This window comes from Peromyscus maniculatus, chromosome 7 (genome assembly GCF_049852395.1).
Source record: "Peromyscus maniculatus bairdii isolate BWxNUB_F1_BW_parent chromosome 7, HU_Pman_BW_mat_3.1, whole genome shotgun sequence".
Classification (NCBI taxonomy): domain Eukaryota; kingdom Metazoa; phylum Chordata; class Mammalia; order Rodentia; family Cricetidae; genus Peromyscus; species Peromyscus maniculatus.
In genome coordinates, this window is record NC_134858.1 from 93,848,515 (window position 1) to 93,873,690 (window position 25,176).

The 25,176-nt window shown below is 43.3% G+C and overlaps 1 protein-coding gene across 30 annotated transcripts in view; it reads left to right on the forward strand.

The window, feature by feature from the left end:
- Positions 1-25,176, forward strand: part of Tfdp2 (transcription factor Dp-2) — a 128,904-nt gene that overhangs the window by 97,844 nt on the left and 5,884 nt on the right. For 17 of the 30 annotated variants that reach the window (XM_076576855.1, XM_076576854.1, XM_076576853.1 and 14 more), the window contains 6 exons: positions 3,047-3,209; positions 5,821-5,964; positions 9,035-9,103; positions 15,681-15,832; positions 19,525-19,691; positions 24,989-25,094. In XM_076576855.1, the coding sequence (XP_076432970.1) occupies positions 3,047-3,209; positions 5,821-5,964; positions 9,035-9,103; positions 15,681-15,832; positions 19,525-19,691; positions 24,989-25,094 (801 nt within the window). Of the gene's footprint in view, positions 1-3,046; positions 3,210-5,817; positions 5,965-9,034; positions 9,104-15,680; positions 15,833-19,524; positions 19,692-24,988; positions 25,095-25,176 lie in introns of all 30 variants that reach the window. The other 13 variants (XM_015994092.3, XM_015994090.3, XM_006975169.4 and 10 more) reach the window with 1 other exon arrangement.

The following is a 25,176-nucleotide window of genomic DNA, read 5'->3' on the forward strand; positions in this document are numbered from 1 at the left end:
CACACACACACAGAGACATGCGCGCGCGCACACACACAGACACACACACACACAGAGACACGCGCGCGCGCGCGCACACACACACACACACAATTTCTACTTGATGAAATTAATTTTTTTGGGGGGGGTTATGAGTTATGTTTTGTTGTTGGTTTTGTTTGTTTGTTTGGTTTTATTTTTCTTTTTTGAGCCTTCCAAGTACTGGTATTACAGGTACGCATCACCATGCTTGGCAGTTAAAAGAGGTTTTTGTTTATAAGTTTACTTGAGAGAGTGTGTGTGTGTGTGTGTGTGTGTGTGTGTGTGAGAGAGAGAGAGAGAGAGAGAGAGAGAGAGAGAGAGAGAGAGAGAGAGAGAGAGAGACATTCAGGTACCCTTGGAGGTCAGAGATAACATGGGATCTCCTGGAGCTGGGGTTACACGTAGTTGTGGGCTGCCTGGTGTGGGTGCTGGAAACCAAACTGGTCCTCTGTGAGAGCAGCATGTGTTTTAACTGCCTGGGCATCTCTAGCCTTTAAAATTACACATACTTATTGTGCATTTGTCAGTGTTGGTGCCCATGTGCCACTGAACACATATGGAGGTCAGAAAACAACTTAGTGGAATTGGTTCTTTCCTTCCTCTGAGTGAGTTCCAGCTCCAACTTCGTTCAGTGGACTTGGAGGCATGCACCTCTGTCCGTTGAACCATCTCACCAGCCCCTCAGAGCGTACTCCTACTATTTAAACACTCTGTTCCTTTCTTTCCATATCGATCAGATGCTTAGTTCTACTACTTTTTGCCTCTCAATGTTTGTGGTCCTGTCTGTTCCTCTTCTCTACCATTGACCTAATTTCAGGTCATCACCTAGCTGTTGCAATAGCTTCTTAGCTTCTTAGCTGGTTTTTCTCTCACCTCCTTTTCCCATAAAATTCACCTTCAACTTTAACACAGTAAGTTCTGCCTCCATTAGTATCTCACTGTGCAACTCAGTCACTTAGTAGTTTCCCTGCATTTCAGTACTACAGTGCCTATACTCTAAGGATACATTAATGATTCTTTCCTAATTGTATTAGTCAGGGTCTCTAAAGGAACAGAACTAATAGACTGAAACACACACACACACACACACACACACACACACACACACACACACACACACACACACACACACAAAGACAATTTAGACTGGTTTACAGGGTGAGGTCTGGATAACAGCAATGGCTGTTTCACAGTGGAAAAAGCCAAGAAGCCAGTAGTTATTCAGTCCGTGATAGTGGATGGCTCAACATTTGCAATCTGGTGCTGGAGTCCTGGAGGATTCCTCCAAAGCTATTGGTCTTTGGCATATGTTGAAATCCTGAAGGAGTTGGATTCTAATAGTATTGAAGGGATACCTCAGCAATTGGATAAATGAGCTTGCCAGTGAGAACAAGGGCAAGCAGGCAAAAAGCAGTTTCCTTCTTCCATGTCCTTTATTTATTTGGACTACCACCAGAAGGTGTAGCCAAGATTTAAGGTGGATCTTCTTGCGTCAGATATCTGATTAAGAAAATCTGAAGGCAGAGTGAGCTCTAGGACAGCCAAGGCTATACAGAGAAATCATGTCTCAAAAAGTCAAAAAACAAAACAAAACAAAAAAAAAACAAACAAACAAACAAAAAAAAAAAACAGGAAAGAAGATCTGAAGGCTGATGTAGCTGGATCTGCATGAGTTTGAGGCCAGCCTTGTCTCTGCAGTGAGTTCCAGGCTAGCTGGAGTACATAGTGAGACCCTGTCTCAAGAAATAAAAATTAAAGAAACGTGGCAGTTTTAGTTGACTCTAGATGTAGTCAAGTTGACAACCATCCCAAAAATGTAGGGAACAGAAAATAGATATCCTCTTCTTATCTCGTTCTTTGGAAAAGAGCATGTCTAGTGCTTTTAGGGGGGTACATAACATAGAACATGTCAATAATTTATTGAGAAGACAGATTATGCTGATAAACATGACAAGATGGAGTGGAACTTTGCTTGCCTTGTGTTTGAGTCACAGCCTGGCCTCCCATGGTTATTGCTGCTCCCCCTGCATTCTAACCGGGTGAGCCCACCCTCCTTGTTCTCACTCTTCGTGTGCATTGCCTCTTTTCTCCATCCTGCTTGCTGCTGCTTCTCCTGACTCAAGCTCTCCTCATTTCCTTCCTTTGACCTTGACTCTCCCCACAAGTCATCTTCCTGTAGGTTAAAATAGCTGTCCATCTTCCCTCTTCCCACAGAACAGTGTTGAGTAACGATGGCCTGGCACTTTTACCTTTGGAATTGCCCACCATTATGAATATGTTTCATCATCATGCTCTAAGATTCATTGAATCTTTACCTCCAAGTCTGAGAACTAAAGTTCTGCCAGGCGGTGGTGGCGCACGCCTTTAATCCCAGCACTTGGGAGGCAGAGCCAGGTGGATCTCTGTGAGTTCAAGGCCAACCTGGTCTACAGAGCGAGTTCCAGGAAAGGCACAAAGCTACACAGAGAAACTCTGTCTCGAAAACAAACAAACAAACAAACAAACAAACAAACAAACAAACATTCACTGAAGGAAGGAATTGCACCTGAATTTTTCTACTTCTGGTCCCTAAAACAATTCTTACATATATTTGATGCTCACATATTATTAGAGCTAAACTGACCCCTCAAGTCTTAATGGCTAAGAACTGAGACAGTGATAGTTTTAATGTCAAAGAAAAAATATTAACTAAGAAATAATCTCTAGAAGGTAGAATTACTGTAACTTTTTACAAATTTATTTCCAGTGTCTACTATTGACTAGCATATAACATTAATTTGTCAATTCATGCTTACTAAGTGAATGACATTATAGAAAAACACTGTATATTGTTAAGCCCTTAAAATAAAAATTAAATTTGAAAACATTTCCTCTATTCTATTTAAATTTTCTTCATTTGAAACTAACTAAAACATAGAAACTAAATGATTGTCTTCTGGTTTTATTTTTTGCATAGTTTTATAGAGGAAGTCTCTTTAAGATAATGGCATATGAATTTTTTCATAAATCCTTTTTTTTTTTTTAGTAAACGAAGCAAAAAAGGTGATAAAAATGGGAAAGGCTTGAGGCATTTTTCAATGAAAGTGTGTGAGAAAGTTCAGCGAAAAGGCACAACATCATACAATGAAGTAGCCGATGAGCTGGTATCTGAGTTTACCAATTCAAGTAACCATCTGGCAGCTGATTCGGTAAGTGGATCATGACTTTCATACGGACTATGGTACATGTTGATTCCGTTTACCTGGGAGTCTGTCTGATAGATCTGAGGAATGGAGGAAGTAGGAAATCCTTGAACCGAGAGTTTCTATTTCATGTTGAGGACATTTCTATTGTAAATTTCTGGTTTGTTTTGGAAATACTCTCTTCTTTTTTATTTGAACAGATACATATTTTGAAATTTTATTACTTATGTGTGCATGTACGATGTATGTGGGCACATGCATGCTATGACCTATATGCAGAAGTCAGAGGACAATGGTGTGGAGTCAGCTCTCCCCTTCCGCCTTCCCCTGGGTTCTAGAGAATGAACTCAGGACTTCAGGCTCATCTGGGAAATGCTTTACCCAGCTGCTCCATGTTGCTAGCCCCCCAATAGTTTTGGAGCCTTACAAATTTTGAGGCAAATTGAAGCAGGAGAAAATCCACAATTCGAAGCCTGCTTGCAGTATATAGTGAATACAAGGCTAACCTGCCCTACATAGTGAGACCCTCATGTCAAAAACACAGAATAGGTCGGGCGGTGGTGGCGCACGCCTTTAATCCCAGCACTCAGGAGGCAGAGGCAGGTGGATCTCTGTGAGTTCGAGGCCAGCCTGGACTACCAAGTGAGTTCCAGGAAAGGCACAAAGCTACACAGAGAAACCCTGTCTCGAAAAACCAAAAAAAAAAAAAAAAAAAAAAAAAAAAAAAACAAAACAAAAAACAAAAACAAAACCACAGAATAGAAAAGTTCAGAATACTAGGAAATTGATGTTAGATGTAGTCTACAATGTCAAGGATACAATATTTACATTCAGTTCCATAATTTAAATTTTCTGTTGATTTAATTACATTTTATATTTGGATAGATTCAGTGTTCCCCACTATCCTTTATTATCATGACATTTAATTGATTCAGTTTTGTCTTTAAGAATTTCCTATCACCAGGCAGAGGCAGGTGGATCTCTGAATAGAGGTCAGCCTGGTCTACAGAATAAGTTCAGGACAGCCAGGCCTACACAGAGACTGTCTCAAAAAAGCTCCCCCACCAAAAAAAAAAAGAAAGCCAGAACGTCTTATCTACAATACAATAAGAACCTCATCATACAAATCAATATAAATGTATTCATTCAATAAAAGTTTTATTACCAAAAGAAAGGAAAGGGTTAGCTGAACCAATCAGTGTGCTGAGAGTACAGAAATATTTTTGGATAAGGTCCTGTTCTCATTATAGACTGAAAACAGCTAGTCAGCACTTTTCCATGAACCACATTGTAAGAAGCACAGTTTTCCATAGACCTTAAAACATCCATCTTTGATATGTATGTGTGTATGGATATGCTGTCTGTTTGTGTTGTATATGTGTATGTGGAGGCTAATGCATGGGTGTGCAGATTACAGAGGTTAACATCGAGTATCTGTTACATATCACCTTATTTTCATTTATTTGTTTGTTTATGTATTTATTTATAGACAGGGTCTTAGTTTATATCTCTGGCTGGCCTGGAACTCACAGAGAACCACTTGCTTCTGCCTCCCAAGTGCTGAGATTAAAGATGTAGGTACCATTCCTGGCATATTCACCGGGAGCCTGGGTTTCTCACTGAACCTGAAGCTTAATGACTGGCCAGCTGGGAGGCCAGTAAGCACCCAGGATCCACGTGTCTTCGCTGCCCTTGTTCTCGGGGTACAGATGCGTGCCTGCTGCACTTGGCTTTGACATGGGCGATGGGGATCCAGACTCAGGTTTTCATGCTTTTACAGCAAGCACGGGGCCCACTCCGCTATCTCCTTGATGGTTTTAAAGTATAAAATTCTTCCTATAATGCAGGCACTTACCTCTCTATATACATTTGTCATGGATATTAATTTTTACAGATTCTGGGTTCTATATGATAACTGTTTTTATATAGCTGAGATTTACGCATATATTTTTATTTTCTACATCTCCCAAGTTTCCATTTTAGTAATCTTTCTCCCACCTGAAGTCCCTTAGCATTTTTCAGTGTCAATTTGGTGGTAGTATATTTTTTTCTGGGGTTATTTTGTGTTAAAGTGTCTTCAGAGGTGGAGATAGGGAAACCCAGGGAGAACACTTGCTCAGCACACATGAGGCCTAGTGTTCCGTCCTCAGAACCACCTAGGAAATAAACAGATAAGTAGTGTCCTGAGCTAGTAAGATAGCTCAGCCAACAGAGGCACAGTGCCACCAAGCCTGATGACCTGAGTCCGTCACAGGGTTCCTTTGACGGGAGAAGAGAGTGGGCTTCCACCGTAGCTCTGAACTTCACGTGGACAGACACTATGGCAAGAATTTGTGCCCTCCAACACACACACAAGTAAAAATGTAAACATAAATAAATAAAAATGTTTAATTGAATTTTGAAGATGTTTTCACTGGACGTAGAATTTTTTCAGCAGTTGGGAGATATTGTTATTGACACCAACAGCATGTGAAAGATAACCCTTAAAATCTCTGTGAGTTAGAGGCCAGCCTGGTCTATAGTGCGAGATCCAGGACAGACACCAAAACTAACTACACAGAGAAACCCTGTCTCAAAAAAAAAAAAAATTATCACTTATTGAAAATATTTTTAGCAGGCTTATGATCAGAAGAACATTAGACGAAGAGTTTATGATGCTTTAAATGTGCTAATGGCAATGAACATAATTTCAAAGGAAAAAAAAGAAATCAAGTGGATTGGCTTGCCTACCAATTCTGCTCAGGAATGTCAAAACCTGGAGGTAAGTAGGAAGCACTGTTGGATAGTAGGCTTTTTGTCTGTTTTTTGACATGCAGGACTTTCATTTGGAAATATAATCATGTAATACTAAACTATTCCTGGTTATTCATGTTTGCTATCATTATTTTAAGATTCTGTGGAGAATTCTGAATTGGAAGAGTTTTGGAGAAACTCTCAAGTTTTGCAGTTTGTTTTATAAATCATGAACTGAGTAACAGAATGTCAGTGAGTGGTCTGGGCATGAATGTGATGATGGTGCACACCTGTAATCCCAGCACTTGGAAGTAGGAGAAGGATCAAGGGTCAGGGTCATCTCTGCTACATTGTTCAAGGTTAGCCTGAGTCTATACCCTGTCTCAACACAGACCAACAACAAATAGCCCAACACAAACAACAACAACAGCAACAAAGTTAAATGAATTGATTTCATTTTTGTTTCTTAGAAAAGATCTTTATTTCATTCTAATTTAATTCTAAGTACCTGCCAAGAAATTTTGGGCAGGTCATCTACTAGATCTAATTTTACCTGATTAATTATTTTGATGCCCAGTACATCTGTATGCTTCCAAACAATAGCTCAAGCTGTGGTTTGTTTCCTGGGCTGCGTATCCAGTATCCTAACAATAACTATAAAAGTTAAACTTACCTTAGACTTCTACCGTCAGTAAGTGACAGGGTAGCATTTAGTATGTGGGCTTCACTGAAATTGGAACAATGTTAAAAAGTATTTTTAGCTTGGTTAACTTAAAGCACCATAGAAAAATGTCTGTAAATGAGTGTGTTTCTGACACAATTCAGAAATGAATTGGTTTGTTGTAACTTTACTCTTAAGACCATGAGTGTGGACTGAGGTTAACAGTGGCTCTTGGAGATAATTACAGTTGACTTCAGATTTTACTCTGTTCTTTTGCACTCCACCCCCACCTAGAAATTTTAAAAAAGTATTACTATTATTGTTCTTGTGAATGACAGAAAAAAAAAAAAAACCACATTCATCAAAGGCTATAGAACAGTGCTTTTATGTGCTACAGTAGAAATGTCTCCCTTTCTCTTTTTCTTCTTCCTGAGGAGAATTTGAACATCATTATAATTACATTAACTTATAAGCTAAAATCTACTGACATTACCATGTCCTTAACCACAGAACAAGATAAAGTTTAACACTAAAATAAAGACCCCAAGAAACTAAACTCTTGCTCTGATATAGGAGATGAAAAATGGAAGAGTTGTCAAAAATACGATTTAATCTGAACTTAAGATAGAATTCAGAGCCGGGCGTCGGTGGCGCACGCCTTTAATCCCAGCACTCGGGAGGCAGAGCCAGGCGGATCTCTGTGAGTTCGAGGCCAGCCTGGGCTACCAAGTGAGCTCCAGGAAAGGCGCAAAGCTACACAGAGAAACCCTGTCTCGAAAAACCAAAAAAAAAAAAAAAAAAAAAAAAAAAAAAAAAAAAAAAGATAGAATTCAGAAGTAGAGCTCTTGCCAAGTATGAATGAGGCCCTAGGTTCTATCTCAGGAATGAGAAGGAAGAAGGGAGAGAGAAGGAGCACCCGTGACAAAAAGATTCTCTCGGAAGGAGGGATAGAGTAGATTTTTACCAAGGAAATGATCGTCGAATTCAGTTTTGACAGAGAAACAAAAGTTTGCCGAATGTTGAAGGGTGAGAGGGCATTACATAGACCAAGACAGGCACATGAAATTATGCTTATAGCTGAGTGTGGTCAAGATGCATGGCTGTGGAGAAGTGATACAGTAAATTTAGGAATGCTAGGCAGTGTAGACCCTTATGGAAACAATGGGAAGCCGTTTTTATTTTTATTTTTTATTTATTTATTTTTTCTTGGTGAGCAAGACAGAGATCATTCATTCAGTAGTCTTTTTCAAAGGGACAGTTGTGAGCTGCCTTGTAGGTGCTGGGAATTGAACCCAGGTCTACTAGAACAGCAGCCAAGGCTCCCAACCACTGAACCATCTCTCCAGCCCAGGAAGCTGTTTTTTTTTTTTTTTTTTTTTTTTTTTTTTTTTTTTTTTTGGTTTTTTTTTTTCGAGACAGGGTTTCTCTGTGTAGCTTTGCGCCTTTCCTGGAACTCACTTGGTAGCCCAGGCTGGCCTCGAACTCACAGAGATCCGCCTGCCTCTGCCTCCCGAGTGCTGGGATTAAAGGCGTGCGCCACCACCGCCCGGCAAGGAAGCTGTTTTTAAAATGCCGAGTCCAACAGTGTGCACCTGTAATCCCAGCACTTGGAAGGTAGAAGCAGGAGGTTCACAAGATCCTGTCATGTCTGTGTTATATAGCAACACTATGTCTCCAAAAATTTTTTTTCTTAAATGAAAAACACCTGGTAGGAGGGAAGGGCAATGGTACAGAGAAGGAAGTATTGGGTATGATCTGAGTTAGGTAGTGACTGAGATCAGAGAGGCATGTTAGCGAAAGAGTCGGGTGTAGCTTGGCCCAGCTGGATGTGGGCATAACTGATGGGTCGGGGCTTAGCCCTTATTCTTACAGCACTGTCACACAGATGTTCATGTGACTCTTACGTAAATCAGAGGGTGTGATGGTTAGTAGAACTATGAAAAGGAGCTCCTAGTGTAGACCAGAGTAGATAAGGAGCAAACAGGAAATAATTTGTTGGGACAGACAAGAAAGGTGTTTTTTACTTGATGTGTCAAAGAAGAAGGCATGCTGGATGTGATGGCATAGGCCAGTATACCCAGCACTCAAGAGGTAGAGGCAAGAGGATCTTGGGTCTGAGCCTAGCATGGGCTACATAGGGAAACCCTATCTCAATACAGCAACAATGGATGAAAGTATAGCTTCATTTTAAAGATTTGTTGGGGGCTGGGGAGATGCTCGGGGTCTAAGAGCAGTTGCTGCGCTTGCAGAGGACCAGGTTTGGGTTCCTGACACCCACAGAGTAGCTCAGAACCATCTATAACTCCAGGGGATCCAGTGCCGCCTTCTGGCCTCCAAGGACACCAGATACACATGATGTGGAGGTAAAACACTCATAAAATTAAATCTTAAAAAATGATTTAAGGATATGTTTGTTTTTTCATAACATGTTTTAAAGATAGAGAAGCAGAGGCGGATAGAACGGATAAAGCAGAAGCGGGCCCAGCTACAAGAACTTCTCCTGCAGGTAATGAGCTGGCATTTTTTTTCACTGCCTTCCTTGCCCACACGGTGTTTCTCTGCTTATTTACTTCTAAAGCCAATGTGTTTTGTAGTTGTAGTACCATCGGGTAGTATCTAGAAGAATACCAATACAGCCCCACCCATCCGCTCATAGATCTTGAATGCTTAGCCTTTTGGATGGTCCAGCTGTCACATTTACCCCATCCCTAACTGCCAGGTTCCCACCCGGAGGGCAGCGCTCCCTTTGGGTGCTCATCCTTACCTAGACGTTGGACTGTCGAGGCGTTTTGCTGCTTGTTGTTTTGTCGCTCGGGATCTTTTAGAAGTGTCAGAACTGGTGAGGCAGTTATGGCCTGACCTATAGTCTCCCATCTAGTCTGTACTAAAAGGTCTTCATTGTCCTCCACCAGAGGCAGACATGGAGTCCCTGTGAGAAGCAGGACAAGTCCCACTTACGCTGAGGAAGAATACTTCTGCCCCAAAGGGAAGGCCAAATGAGGAATGAGCGTTGGAAAAGAATATCTCCCCATTGACAGGCAGTAGGCTATGGAATACATCTCAGGAGCTAGCCCAATTTGTCCTGGGGAAAATGGCTGTTTTCTGGAACTAGGGACCTGGAGAAAAGGGTTACATGAAATGTCAGGTTGCTGTATCCATTAGGAAGTTCAAGGTGTACCACCTTATAACCTTACCTGGGCTCCTCAAGTTGGACTGGTGTTAGGGACCCAGGAGAGGGAAGTCCCAGGACCCGTCAATGTTTAGGTGGGGGAGCTGTTTTCAAGCAGTTGTCTTGCTCTCCAGTTATTGCCTTGGCAGTTGGGAAAGGGTTCAGGTAAGAGTGAGACATAAATCTTACAGTTCTGTTCTTGGGACGTTCCCTCCAGAAGTACACTGGCTGGCCACAGAGGAAGCATGTCCTACTTCAGGATGGCTCTTCCTTGGGTAGCTCTCTTAACAGCCAGCAGGTTATTATGTCATTTTTTTTTCTTTTACCTCTCCCTTTCCAGGTTCTGTTTGAAATAACATTGAGGTAGTGGTCTAGACAGATGGGTCCAGGCTCCCATTTGGTTTAGCCACCAGTTTTTGCAATTTTCTTTTAATATCTGGAACTGATTGGACGAAGACTGTGTCTTTCAGGAGGACATCCTCCAAGGACTCTGGTGTTACATTAGTATGTTTTCTAACAGCCTTGGGAGACAAATACTAGGAGATTTACTTTCTCTCTGGAAATGACCTTCAGCTAATAGTAATCAAGAGATTTGATCTCCACTTTCCTTAAATCCTCAGAAACATCATGAAGTGCTTTCTCTTCCAATGACCAAGGGGGTGTCTAGATGGATCACTGAAAGTGGCCTCCTGGACTCCTCTGGGAACCCGGGCCTGTGAGTCTTGACACTGGACCATGTTAGTCAGTACCAGTCGCTAGTGCCCTTTCCTCTACCTTTCTTCATCTAAGGTCAAGGTCTGATCTCAAGTGAGCATGAAATCTCTCCAGGCCATGCTGTAAAGGCTGTTTAGATGCTAGAAGGTCTGTATGTTCTGATCAAGACTCTCAGTGGAACTGTCTAATTCCCTTTTTTATTTCTTTAAGCTCAGCTAACACAAAAAGACTCTATACATAGGTGGGTCTGAATTCTCCCTTCATCTCTTGCAAGAGAACCATGCCAGGGTCTCGAGGTGAACTTCTTGAGTTCCTCTAGGATATGAAGGGCAGGGTTTGGGGGGAATCAGGGCAGCCAAGTTGGGATATATGGAGTTTTTTGTTTTGGGCTGGTTTTTTGAGACAAAGTTTCTCTGTGTAACAGCCCTGGCTGTCCTGGAACTCACTTTGTAGACCAGTCTGGCCTTGAACTCACAGAGATCCACCTCCTGAATACTAGGACTAAAGGTGTGTGCCTCCATGTTCAGCCAGGGATATGTGGCTTTTAAAGGAGAGAGGACTCGGGTGACGGGTTATAGGGCTAGGTAGGGGTCTCCTGATTGCAGAGGTGCAGAACCAACCACAGGGGCTGTCCAAGGAGCAGGACCTAGCTGACAATTGTGGGCCGATTCAGGTAGCCTTGAAGAGGAAAGAAAGTTGACCATAGGAGGGAACATTAGCTCATTTTCCCTCTCTTACAGAATTGTCCTGGAACTCACTCTGTAGCCCAGGATGGCCTGAAACTCAGAGATCCACCTGCCTCTGCCTCCCGAGTGCTGGGATTAAAGGCGTGAGCCACCACCGCCCGATTCCTTTGCTTATCTTTATATTATAAACATGGCTATAATTTGTAAGTCCTAATTTTTTCCTTCATCTTCTTTCTCTCAAGCCAAACATTTATAGAAGAGGGCAGCCTGGTAGCATTTCTAGAACCAGGTGACTCTAAACTGTAAAAGAAACTCAAGTTATTACTGAAAACAGGAACTGCAGATTTTCTGTAGTCATACAGCTTAGTTCCTCTTAATGGTTCATTCTTATTCCTTTTATCAAGTGAGATTTACAAAATAGTCATAGAAAATAAATTATGCTAGATGTCCCTGGACATTAATTTTGTTTGTGTGGCTAAGCTGGTTTGACTTTTCCTAGGATGTCACAACTTACTGTTCATATGACACATGTTGACTATCACCTACATTCCACCACCTCCCTTTTATCTTTGTATGTTAGTTACTTTTCTCACATGCCCTAGTTAGATTTAACTATCAACCTGACACAGCCTAGAGTCTTCTACGAAAGGAATCTCAAAGGATTCCCCAGATCAGATGGCATCTGGGCATGTCTGTTAGGGATTCTCATGATTGTGAATTGATGTAGGAGAGTTCAGCCCACTGTGGATGGCACCATTCCCTGGACAGGTGGTCTGGGACTGTATAAGAAAGCTAAGTGTGGATCTGCAAGCGAGCCAGCAAGTATCCCTCCATGGTTTCTGCTTCAAGTTTCTGTTAAGCTCACGAAGTGAGAAACTGTAACTTGAAATAAACCCTTGCCTTCCCTGAGTTGCTCTTGGTCAGAGTGTTTTCTCACAGCAACAGAAAGTAGCTAGAGCACCATCTCACTTAATGTTACCGAGACAGTCCCACACAGGCATGCCCAGAAGTCCATCTCTCGGGTGAGTCCCATCAAGCTGACAACTGAGATGAGTAGTTTGACTACATTATACCTATAGATAACTCATGCCTTACTTTTATGTACATACTTGTCCTTTCCTGCCTTTAAGCCTTTTCCATAAGGAACACACTTCATAAAGCTGTTCAGCCTCTGGATCAGATGATAACGAGTCTGAAAAGAACAAAAAGCCAAAGGGAATCAATAAAAGGGCAACAAATAAGGAAATCAGTCCTCAGTACATAGGAGGTGACTTATTTTTACTATTACAGTAACAGTATTGGTTAGGAATGTAACTCAGTGGCAAAGTGCTTGCCTGGTGAGAACAAGGCCTTTGGTTCAGTCTCCAGCACTGTAAAAACAAACAAGACTACAATAACAGTATGTTTTAACTGCTTTCATCGTCTACAACTTTAATGCTACTAAAAAGTGAGTTGTAAGTATACAGGGACTCTTCCTTAACGCTGTTTATACTCCTCCATATATTACACTTTCCCACAGCATGAGGGCCACAAAGATCAGCACAGTGTCAGAACATCTCCCAAGATAATGTGGTCCAGTTCAATTCTTTCCACTGAATGACTTCTTTTAGTCTGAGGAGTTTGATATGACATGAGTATATAGGTATACAAATCAACCATAAATAAATTTATTTCAAAATAATTTTACCATTTATTAAAGACAGAAGCAGGTCTACAATCTCATGATGAATACGGCTCTTTTATTTTTACATAACAGTTGAGGCTAGCACAAGAGTTCATAGGGAGAGACTCTGTGAATGTAAATCTGCTGGACTGCGGTCGGTCCCTAGAATACCACAGCAGGTGGAAGGAGAGGACCATCTCCCTCCCCGGATCTTCACACACGTACAGTAATAGTAATACATTTAAAAGTTTTTAAAGAGGTAGAGCTTGGCCAAATATTTGATACTGTAGGTCAGAAAGTATTTTCAACATCTTTCAGAGTTGTTATTTTGATTTTATAATTGTCAGAGTTGAGAATGTCACTTGGTATAATTACATCATACACGGTAGAAGTATGTTTAGGACATAACAAAAATTATTAAAATTCTGTCCTAATCCCAAGACAGAATTAATTTAATGATGTGTTAATCTCAAAAAAACTTTGCTATTGTTGTTTTGAGACAGAGCTCTACATAGCCTCTGCCTGTCCTAGAACTCACTTTTGTAGACAAGTCTGGCCTTAAACTCACAGAGATCTGTCTGCCTCGGCCTCCCAAGTATCATCATGTGCAGCTCAAGCAACCATTTTTAAAATCAAGCAGTCTAACCCAATTTAATCCAAAGATAAACTAATTTTATTTTTATATGCTAAGGAATGATGGTAGAAAAATATTACAAATTTTTGTTTTCCATAATTGATGATACTTTCTACAAGAGCAGAAAACTTTGTAGAGTAAAAACACTGCAATTCATATTATACAATAGTCTTAATGGAGGTGTTCCAGGCAGTGATTGTATTGTTGCATGGTGTGAGGGCATAAACAGTGCAGAGTGGCCAGGTTGTGTTTTGTGAACCCAAACTTGGGTTGTATTACGTACGCACTACAACACAAGTGAGCACTGACACACCATAGAGTAATCGGGCGGGAGATTTTGAATTAACTTTTTGTCCTTATAATACAGAAACCTTGTACTGTTGTTTACTTTTTTTGTAACTCACACATTTATTTACATAATTTCACATGGGATCTCAACCCACAGTCTAAAAAGCCGCTTTGTCACAGGGCATGATGGCAGCTCTGTGCTCCCAGTGCTTGGGAGGTAGAGGCAGAGGATCAGGAATTGAAGATGATCCTTAGCTATACAGCAAGTTAGAGATCAACCTGGACGCTTACCTATAAGTCAATCTGTCAGTCAGTCACTTAATCAGTCAATCAATCAAAGCTGTCTTCTAAAAGGGAAGAGAAGTTATGTATTTGACCACTTTATGCTTTTTCTCACTTCCAATTTCAGCACATTTTCTCTGGATGTTTACATCCAGTTGAGGAATGCATATAAACTACTTTTGGGTTTTTTTTGTTTTTGTATTTATTTATTTCATGTGCGTTGATGTTTTGCCTGCATGTACGTCTATGTGAGGGTGCTTGGTCCTCTGGGACTGGAGTTACAGACCATTGTGAGCTGCCATGTGGGTGCTGGGAACTGAACCCACGTCCTCTGGAAAAGCAACCAATGCTCTTAACCACTGAGCCATTTTTCCAGCCCCCCACTTTTATATTTGGGGAACAGAAAATAACAGAGAAATAGAACTTAAGTTTGATAATCGTAGTGATAGTGGTAGTTTTGATAGTAGTTGACATCTGTAATTGGACAGTTAATACTAGAGTAAATTGGTGTTCCTTCTGAATAATTAATTTTATGAGACAATGTTTATTTTCTAAGGAGTCAGGACCTAGCCATTTTAAGATAATTTTGTAAATCAAAATTATCTTAGTAATTTTGTAAGTAATTTGGTGCCTTAGTAAGGCACCAAACCTGAAGTGAAACAGTTCTGAACATAGGTTACTAAGTTGTTTTTTTTTTAAAAGTAAGGTGAATTTGGGAGTTTTGAAAACCATTGTTTCATGAGCAGACAAAAGAGAGGCAGCCTAATTTTTTTTTAAGCTAGCCATCTTGCCTGACTAATATTAAGGTCACTTTATCTTTTGAGTAGTAATTATAATGAGCAGTGATAAAGTTCAGATCTTAATACATTTTATTCTTTGTACTGAGCCTCAGTTTCCTCTCAGGAAGTGTCAAGTGGGGGATTCCAGAGGTACTCTGAGGAAGGTTCTGAGCGATGCAAACCTTAGGAAGCACCGTGGCAGGGATTCGGCAAGGGCTGGGCACCCGCCTTTCCGCAGCCGGCAGGGCTGGGCTGCGTCTCTCTGTCCCTGTTGTGTGTCCCCGACGTCATCATGAGAATACGTCTGTAATTTAAAGGAACTGTGTATCCCTGGACTAGATACAAAAAGTGAGGTGTATTTCCCCTAACCTCTGAAGATGCTGTAGGAGGTGAGTGGAGCCTAAACTTACTCGGGGTCACTCTAAAGAGAGCTGTTGTCCATGCTGCTGGCCTCTCCTGTATCTCTGAGAGCCTGTTTCTCTGGGAAATGGAAACCAGAGGCCCCAATATTTACCTTAGTTAGACATCATCAAAATATATGTGTGTTGCCAGATGTGGTGTCTCACGCCTTTAATCCCAGCACTTGGGAGGCAGAGGCAGGTGGATCTCTGAGTTCGAGGACAGCCAGGGCTACACAGAGAAACTGTGTGAAAAAAAATATGTGTTTTACTCTTGAAATGTGTTTATTGACCTTAATCACTGTAATTTTTTATCATGTTTAACATTTTTATTTTCTAGTATAGATGGGCTGCCTGTTTAAATACTCTAATTTTGAAATAGATATTTAAAATGTATTATGTTAATTCATTTACATTCCAAGTCACTTTTTTATACTTAATGACCACCTTTTGTTTAATGAACATTACAGCAAATTGCTTTTAAAAACCTGGTACAGAGAAATCGACAAAACGAACAACAAAACCAGGGCCCTCCAGCTCTGAACTCCACCATTCAGCTGCCATTTATAATCATTAACACAAGCAGGAAAACAGTCATCGATTGCAGCATCTCCAGTGACAAGTGAGTGGGGAACTAGGGGAGGGGACAGGGTTGCCTTCTGTCCACACCCTTCCACTGTCTACAGCCCTGGAAGACTGCCTTCCATGGGGTATGTGAAATGTGAATCAGACGTGGGTGCTGTTTCAGCAAGAATGAGCTCCGTCATGTACCATTCACTGTCCCTTGCCCCACGTCAAGCTGGCCTGTGACATGTGTGGTGGTACCTGGGCCCAAGCTGTCGCGTGTGACAGACACTTGTGTAGTAACTGAGCGAGGAACTGCAGTGAGACCATCACTGAGGGCCCAGGAGGAAGTTGGCTCATTGGGGAGTCACTGTTTCAGTTTATTATGAAAATATGCCAGACCAGTATGTGACATGAAAGTAGTGTTTCATGTATTATATCACACTTACGAATGCTTCTTTTTTTTTTTTTTTTTTTTTTTTTTTGGTTTTTCAAGACAGGGTTTCTTTGTGTAGCTTTGTGCCTTTCCTGGAACTCGCTTTGGAGACCAGGCTGGCCTCGAACTCACAGAGATCCGCCTGCCTCTGCCTCCCGAGTGCTGGGATTAAAGGCGTGCGCCACCACCGCCCGGCTTTCTGTTTGTTATTTATTTGGTTTTTTGTTTGAGAAGGGGTCTCTTGGCCCAGGCTGTCCTCTGACTTACTATGTAGCCAAAGATGGCATTGATTTCAACTTCCTCCAGGACCTCCCACATGCTGTAACACCCGCTGCCTTGGTTGATTCATGAATAAGTGAATTCATGAACAAATGAACCTTAAAATCCTGGGGAGAAGACCGGGGAGATGGCAGTGAGGAGGGTGCTTGCTGTAAACGCAGAGTCCTGAGTTTGGATCCCCCGCCCATGTAACCCTGGGTGGGCCATGCTTCCCTGTAGCCCTAGCTAGGGGCGGGGCCGGGGCATGGGGTCATGCTAACAGTGCGGGGAATTGGAGCGCGCTCAGCCAGCCTAGCTCAAACCTGAGCGCCCAGGTTCAGTGAGAGAACCGGCCTCAAAGAAATTGGAGAGTGATAGAGGAGGACACCAAATGTGTGAACGCGTAAATCAATACATCTTTTAAACAATTTAAATAAAAGTGACACACTGTAGCAAATGTGAAGTAGCACTTTTCAAAGTAGAGCATTCATTGTAGCTTAGGCTCCTTTCAGGAGGAAGTTAGAGGTGCATAGAGAACCAGAAGGCTTCCAGTTGTGGATTGGAGCTCCTTTACCTGCCTGCTCCATGGAACTCTGTTTACAGCCTTGTGAGGATAATGCTTTTTCAAGATCTGCTTGTTACTGCGTTTTATTAGTGCTAGTTGCTGTTCTTAGGGACAAGCAGTTTTCACTCTTTAAATGTCTTAGCCTCTCTGAGATCTCATTCCTTCCTCCACAGAAATAAAAGTTAGGGCCAGCAAAATGGCTCAGTGATAAAGGTATTTGCTGCCGAACCTGATGACCTGATTCTGATCCTCAAACCACACTGGTAGAAGGAGACAACCAACTCTAAAAACGTGTTCACTGACCTCCACACATGTTCCGTAGCACACACACTAAAACAATGTGTAAGAATTCAAGAACTAAGAAATTAAGATCAGTTATTTATTTTGCCAGTTTATAAAAACTATAGATACATTTACACAATATCTAGTCCAGTAAAATGTTACATGACAGAGTTATTCACATCCATAGACTGTACAGAAACCTGTGTCTAAGAGGACTGTCAATTATCATAACATAGAAACCTGTGTCTAAGAGGACTATCAGTTATCATAACAGAAACTTGTGTCTAAGAGGACTATCAACATATTATAAGAAGTCTTCACAGTGATTAACATCTTCGGAAGTGACCTATAAATGTCATACTGTAATTACTCTTACAATTAGTCTCTTCTTTTTATGAGGGACTGTAACATTCTCTTCTTAGGTTAAAGGGCTTCCACAGCTGACCATGTAGTACAAACTGTAAACCCAGTTCTTGGAAGTTGAGCAGAAAGGTTGCTATGAGTTGGCCAGCATTGGCCAGCCAGGAGAACTGCATAAGAGAGACCTGCCTAAATAAATAAATTTTAAAGAATTAAAAAATAATGTCAGGAAAATTTGGAACCATTGACCTTAGCAGTTTATGGATACTGTTCACCCAGGCTGATCTGTTTTGGTTCTCTGCCTTGGGTGGTCACTGACTCATGCCTTGCCTGGCATCCCTTCATGGAGCAGCTTGTACACACTTGTTATTTGAGGTAGGTCCGTAATCTTGTCTGTCAGTTACTTTGGTGAAGCAATCTCACCCTTAATTAGCCAGGAGGCTTTCCCACAATGAAATTAACTTTATAAAGCCATCTGCATGTAAAAATGCCTGAAATCATCCCTCTGGCAAGTACCCACTTCCAGTTAATTGTAAGCTTGTTAATCTACTTTATTCAGACTCAGACTTCAGCTTCATGCTGTAAGTATAAGTTTTGCCCTGGTTTAAGATGTACTGTAAGTCTCAACATCACAAACTTTACCATAACAAGTTAAAACCCACTATTGTTCAGAACCTGCACTAGAACAAACAGTCCAGAAATGAGACCTGTGCATGGAGGCCTCAGGCCTGGCTAGAAGGACTAAGTTCTGCCCTTCCAGAGTATTTGCTGGGGATCAAGCTTAGGCTGCATCTTGCTGGCCCTTTCTTTGCTTCTGGATGTACTGTGTAGCTAGACGTCTAAACTGACTACTTTTCAAGAACATTCTGATAGGTGCTATGTACTTTGGATGTGGTTCTTTTATTTGTGCTAGATTCTCACTCTGTAGACTAGGCTGGACTAGAACCTTTGTAACCTAAGATGGCTTTAAACTCATAGGAATCATCCTGCTGTAACCTTCCAAGTAATGGCATTACAGGCATGAGCCACCATAGTGAGCCCTGTGACACTTGCTTAAGATATTATTCTTAGCTCCTCAAGCTAAGCTGGGTTCACCTTGTTAAAATTGTCTTCCATTTAATTCAAGTATGCTCAGTTCAAGTGCCTGAAGTCCCAACTACCTAAAAGGATCCCTGAGTCCAAGAGTTCAAACCAAACTGTTTAGTGTGGCACAACCTCATCTCCAAACAAAGTTTGAGAAAGCTTTTAGGATTGACTTGAGTATGCTGTGGCTAGCTGTTGACTCAGGGAAACTAATGGAGCATTCACTCTATTTCCTTAAGGCTACAAGCCAGTCTACTGAAGACCACAATAAGTAAATTAAAGAAGCAAAGCACAGGTTGTAAGACCTTCCAGAGCTCTGGGGCACCAAACCCCATACTTCTTCCTTTCTTTTCCTTCATTTTTGTTTGCTTTTTGGGTTGTTTTGTTTTGTTGAGACAGGATTTCTCTATGTAGCCCTGGCTTGTCCTGGAACTTGCTCTTGTAGACAAGGCTGGACTTGAACACAGAGATCTGCCTGCCTCTGTCTCCTGGATGCTGGGATTAAAAGTATGCACTACCACCACCTGGCCTCCTTTATTTCTTTTTAAAAAAATAATTATTAAATTTGTGTATTTAGGGGTGTGTGTGTGTGTGTGTGTGTGTGTGTGAGAGAGAGAGAGAGAGAGAGAGAGAGAGAGAGAGAGAGAGAGAGAGAGAGAGAGAGAGAGATATCTGGGGAACTAAACTCAAGTTGTCGGGGTTGGCGTCGGGCACTCCCCTGCGGAGCCGTCTCACTTGCCCTCCTCACCCTCGCCTTATTTTGCAGATTTGAATACCTTTTTAATTTTGATAACACCTTTGAGATCCATGATGACATAGAAGTACTGAAGCGGATGGGAATGTCCTTTGGTCTGGAGTTAGGCAGATGCTCTCTGGAAAACCTGAAAATTGCCAAGTCACTGGTTCCGAAAGCTTTAGAAGGCTATATCACAGGTATGCTGGAGATGCTGCCACGCTCCTGATGAGTGTCAGACTCACTTGGTAAACATTCTCGCAGAATCGGTCCTAGCTTCACTGGGTGGAGTTCTCTGATCCTTTATATAATGAACTTGTGACTTTGGTTTTTTCAAAAGTCTGTTTTTTAGAGGATTACAAACTTACCATCTATACAGTATGTATTATACAAAAACATGGCTGACTCATCACTAAGTTTGGGTCCACAATGATGTGTTTTCTCTGTAACTCTGAGTGTTTAAGTAGAGTCTTATAAAGCTTTTAAGTGAAAAGATTGCTAGAAGTTTGGTTTGGGGTTTTGTTTGTAATTCTCTCTTAGGAGACCTTAGAGTAGTTTACCAAAAAAAAAAAAAAAAAAAAAAAAAGATGATATTTTGTTTGTGTTCTGATAAATAAAGCTCGCCTGGAGATCAGAGGGCAGAGCAGCCACTAGTTAACCATAGAGGCCAGGCAATGATGGCACACGCCTTGAATCCCAGCACTTGGGAGGAAGCAGGAAGATGAGGAGTTAAGGCCACCCTGGGCTACAGGAACTGAATCAACCTAAAGAGAAACAGCCAGCCAGTCAGTGGTGGCTCACCCCTTTAATCCCAGCACTCAGGAGTGTAAGGTGGGTGGAGACAGGATCTCCCATTCGGTCTGGTGGCTGGCTGCTCTGCTTCTCTGATCTCCAAACAAGCTTTATTTGTCAGAACACAAACAAAATATTATAAAACATATACCTCACCTCACTTTAATAGAATGCTGTGTTTATCTGTTCAGTAGATCGGAATTCACAGAGCAGAAATGTCTTAATTTTCTGTTGCTGTGATAAAACACCATGACCAAGGCAGTTTGCACCTCCTCAGCTGACCCCCCATGCCCTGCTCCTGCTCCCTCTGCACCCCCTCAGCTGACCCCCCATGCACTGCTCCCTCTGCACCCCCTCAGCTGACCCCCATGCCCTGCTCCCTCTGCACCCCCTCAGCTGACCCCCATGCCCTGCTCCCACTGCACCCCCTCAGCTGACCCCCCATGCGCTGCTCCCTCTGCACCTCCTCACTGACCCCCCATGTGCTGCTCCCTCTGCACCCCCTCAGCTGACCCCCCATGCGCTGCTCCTGCTCCCTCTGCTCCCCCTCAGCTGACCCCCATGTGCTGCTCCTGCTCCCTCTGCACCCCCTCAGCTGACCCCCCATGCACTGCTCCTGCTCCCTCTGCACCCCCTCAGCTGACCCCCATGTGCTGCTCCTGCTCCCTCTGCACCCCCTCAGCTGACCCCCCATGCGCTGCTCCTGCTCCCTCTGCACCCCCTCAGCTGACCCCCATGTGCTGCTCCTGCTCCCTCTGCACCCCCTCAGCTGACCCCCCATGCACTGCTCCTGCTCCCTCTGCACCCCCTCAGCTGACCCCCCATGCACTGCTCCTGCTCCCTCTGCACCCCCTCAGCTGACCCCCCATGCACTGCTCCTGCTCCCTCTGCACCCCCTCAGCTGACCCCCCATGCCCTGCTCCTGCTCCCTCTGCACCCCCTCACTGACCCCCCATGCACTGCTCCTGCTCCCTCTGCTCCCCCTCAGCTGACCCCCATGCGCTGCTCCCTCTGCACCCCCTCAGCTGACCCCCCATGCACTGCTCCCTCTGCACCTCCTCAGCTGACCCCCATGCCCTGCTCCTGCTCCCTCTGCTCCATGGTCTCGGGCACGGATCTTGCTGTTTCATTAGCCTCATTGGACTGGAAGTCCAGCAGTGTCTGAATAAAGGGCTTACTCAATAAATCACCAGAAGTTTTTTTCACTTATTCCCAATAGAAAGGTTCAGGGCGATTAGCAGGCTCTGGTTTGATCTCTTCATGACCTCATTTGTAGACTGGGCTACAGATTTTCCTGTCAGTTCAAAGGGACATGTGCCTTTCGTGTGAAAGGGAGGGAATGGCCCTTGGACAAGAGTGTGAGAACCACTGTGCAGAGCCTGTAATAATGTGAAAGAAATGTGGCCTTTTCAGACCCATTGTAGAGAGGAGATACAGTCTATAATGCTCACAACTGAATAGCTGTGACCCAGCAGAAAGTTTCCACAGTTCTGTGTGCCAATTCATATTCAGCACAGGATTCCAGCTCTTAATTTCATCTTGTTCAGACTTGTTCTTATTAAATGTATTCACAATCTGCTGTTCTTCTTAGAATTGAAGTCTTTTTTTCTCACAGCTGCCTTAGCTTGTGCAGAGAAAGGCTCAGGAGGCCAATCTCAAGTTACTGTAGTCATTTAGTACACGGGAACAGTCTCTCGGGGGCTAGACAGAATTCTAGTACATACAGGTCCATGGGTTTTGCACAGTAATTACAAAAATAATACTATAAAGGGGGTGGGGAGATGGCTGAGTGGGCAGGAGCATAGCTGGACCTGAGGTTCATCCTCGAAACACCCGCAAAAGCGTATGTGGTGGTGTGCCTCTTTATCTCGGAATTCCTGCAGGGAGGTGAGGAAGCAGAGACAGACTGGCCAGAGGTTCACAGAGCAGCTGCGAGGAGCAGGCAGTGCAGCAGCAAAAACGAGACCCTGCCTCAGCCAGCTGGAGGGCGGGAACCAGCTCCCAGAGTCCACCGACTTCCACAAGCATGCCATGGCATACACACACACTCACTCACACAGACGCACGCACGCACGCACGCACGCACAAAAGCTCAAGGGCTGCCTGCATGGTTTGGTGGGTAAAGTGTTTCCTGCCAAGCCTGGCAACCCAAGTTTGATCTCCAGGACCTACGTGTTGGAAGGAGAGGGTCAACTGCTGAAGTTGTCCTCACTCTCCTGCATGGACAGCCACACACAGGTCAACAGAAATAAAAATAGTGAAAGGGAGTGTACATTTAAAAGTACAATAAAAGCTTATTTAAAAAAAAACTATTTTCTGAGTAGCTGCATTGGGGTTTGCCTTATAATGTGAGTCCCCCACACCCACCCCAAGATAGGTTTTCTCTTTGTAACCCTGGCTTTGTAGACCAGGATACCCTCAAACTGAGAGATCTGCCTGCCTATAACCCCAAGTGCTGGGATTAAAGGTGGGCACCACCATGCCCAGTTGTAGATGGAAGTTTCTCCAGTCCTGCCCAGCCCCAAGGTCCAGACAAATCTCTCTTATCTATGGTCCTGAAGCTGCTTATAAAATAATTACTCAGAGGCTTATATTAATTACAAAGTGTATGGCTCGAGGTCCTTGCTGGCCAGCTCTTATAACAACCCATTTCTATTAATCTCTGTGTTGCCATGTGGCCTCGGCATTACCGGTCTGCGTGCACTTGTTGCTCCTTGGGCACGGCTGGTTCCCATCTCTCCCAGCTCTCCCTTTATATATCTTCTTGGATTTCCCGCCTGGCTGTAAGCTTTCTTGCCACAGGCCAAAGCAGCTTTATATATTATCCAGTGGGAGCCACACACATTCACAGTATACAGAAAGACATCCCATAGCACTCAGTGATGTGAGATCTTTTTTTAGTACTGTGTTTCTAAAGCTTTTACTGTCTATTAAAGTCACTGTTGGCCAAGTGTGGTGGCACACGCCTTTAATCCCAGCACTTGGGAGGCAGAGGCAGGTGGATCTTTGTGAGTTCGAGACCAGCCTGGACTAAGTGAGTTCCAGGACAGGTGGGGCTGTTACATGGGGGAACCCTGTCTCAAAAAACTGAAGGAGAAAAGTCAGTGTTGAAAGACGCTATATACGTCCATTCATTCCTTCTGAGGTCCCTAGACATTCAGGTTACAGTTTTCTCTGAGCCAACATTCTAGACGGGGCATCCTGCAAGGGACAGCGCAGTAAGAACTCATCTGCTGTGACCCCGGGGAGAAGCATGGCATATGCAGGGAAAGAGAGATGCCAGGACATGCCCTTCTGGTTTCCTGCGAGCTGAAACACCTCATGTCTGCTCACCTTTACTCAAACCATGATTGCAGACCTGGGGAGATGGCTCAGGAGTTAAGAGCATGGGCTGCTCTTCCAGAGGACCCAGGTTCAGTTCCCAGCACCCGCATGGTACCTTACAACCAGCTGTAACTTGAGTTCCAACGAATCTAATGCCTTCTTTTGGCCTCCGTGGGAACTACGCATGAAACTGGTACACAGACACTCATGCAGGCAAAATACCCATACACATAAAATAAATTTAAAAAAATGACTGCGTAATAAAAATGACCACATTCAAAGCACACCTTTTAAAATAAGACTGTTTTGAATTGTAAAGCAAATGACACCCGAGGTGGGGGCGGAGGCAAACCTAGTCAGGACAAGCCATAGATCACTGATGAGCAGCTGTAGTGAGTTCACCTGAGTAGACCCTAAAGTGCAGTGCCGTGGGCTGCGGAGCTGGTGCAGCTGGTGACGCGCTGTAGTCAGTCTCCAGCCCTGGGAAAGCCAGGTGTGCTGCTCCGGGAGTATACCCCGTCCAAGGGACACCCATGGGAGGAGCCCTGGGGCTTGCTGGCCTGCTGGCCTACCCTGAGCAGCAAGCCCTGAGTCTTATCGAGAGAGAGAGAGAGACCCTATCTCAGCAATGCATCTGCACACATGTATGCACACACCATCCATGCACACCATGTGAGAGGTTGGGGAAAGGGTGATAAGAGTGTGTGCCTGATCCGTAAGCTGTGTGTTCTAAGGCATTTCTGATTGTTGTGTCTCTGTCCAATCCTGGCCTTGGCTGTTAATATCACAATCATAGTCTTTCATGGTAAGGACACCAGATGTGCAAGATAGTCCACATTCTGACCACATGCTTACTGTACCCAGTAGGCTACCTTGTCAGGTCTTACATAAAGAAAAACAAAGGTTAGAGAGCTGGCCCAGTAGTTAAGAGTGCATACTGCTCTTGCGGAAGACGTAAGTTCAGTTCGTGTTGGGCTCTGCGGCAGGGCAGTCCAACACTTCTTCCTCCAGGGGCACCTCGTGTACATATACCCCCGCTTAGGCTTTCACAGACACACATACACGTGATTTAAAAATAATAAGCTAAGTCTTGAAAAAAAAAAAAAACCTTCAACTAAAAGGCAGTGATAGTTTTACTTGAAATTCTTTCTCCCTGAAGTCTGCCTTCCTGTATTCTTCCCATTCTTGTTCAAGAATTTATTTGTGCTCCCACCCCCCACCCCCCAAAAATTATGCAGGTTCTTCACAGGGCAAGAGAACTGTCCAGCTATACCAAGACATAACCCATGCTTGCTTCAGACCACAGCAGAGCAGCCACAGAGTTCAGAGCCCACAGTTTCTTTTTCTTTTTTTTTTTTTTGGTGTTTGTTTTATCTTACAGATATCTCTACAGGACCTTCTTGGTTAAATCAGGGACTCCTTTTGAACTCTACCCAATCAGTTTCAAATCTAGACCTGACCACTAATGCCACCATGCCCCAGTCAAGGTATGTATTGTTTTCAAAGTGAGAAAAGCAAGCCACAGAGAGCTGCCTCTCCTGTGGAGAGCTAGGGAGGTGTTGCTGCTGC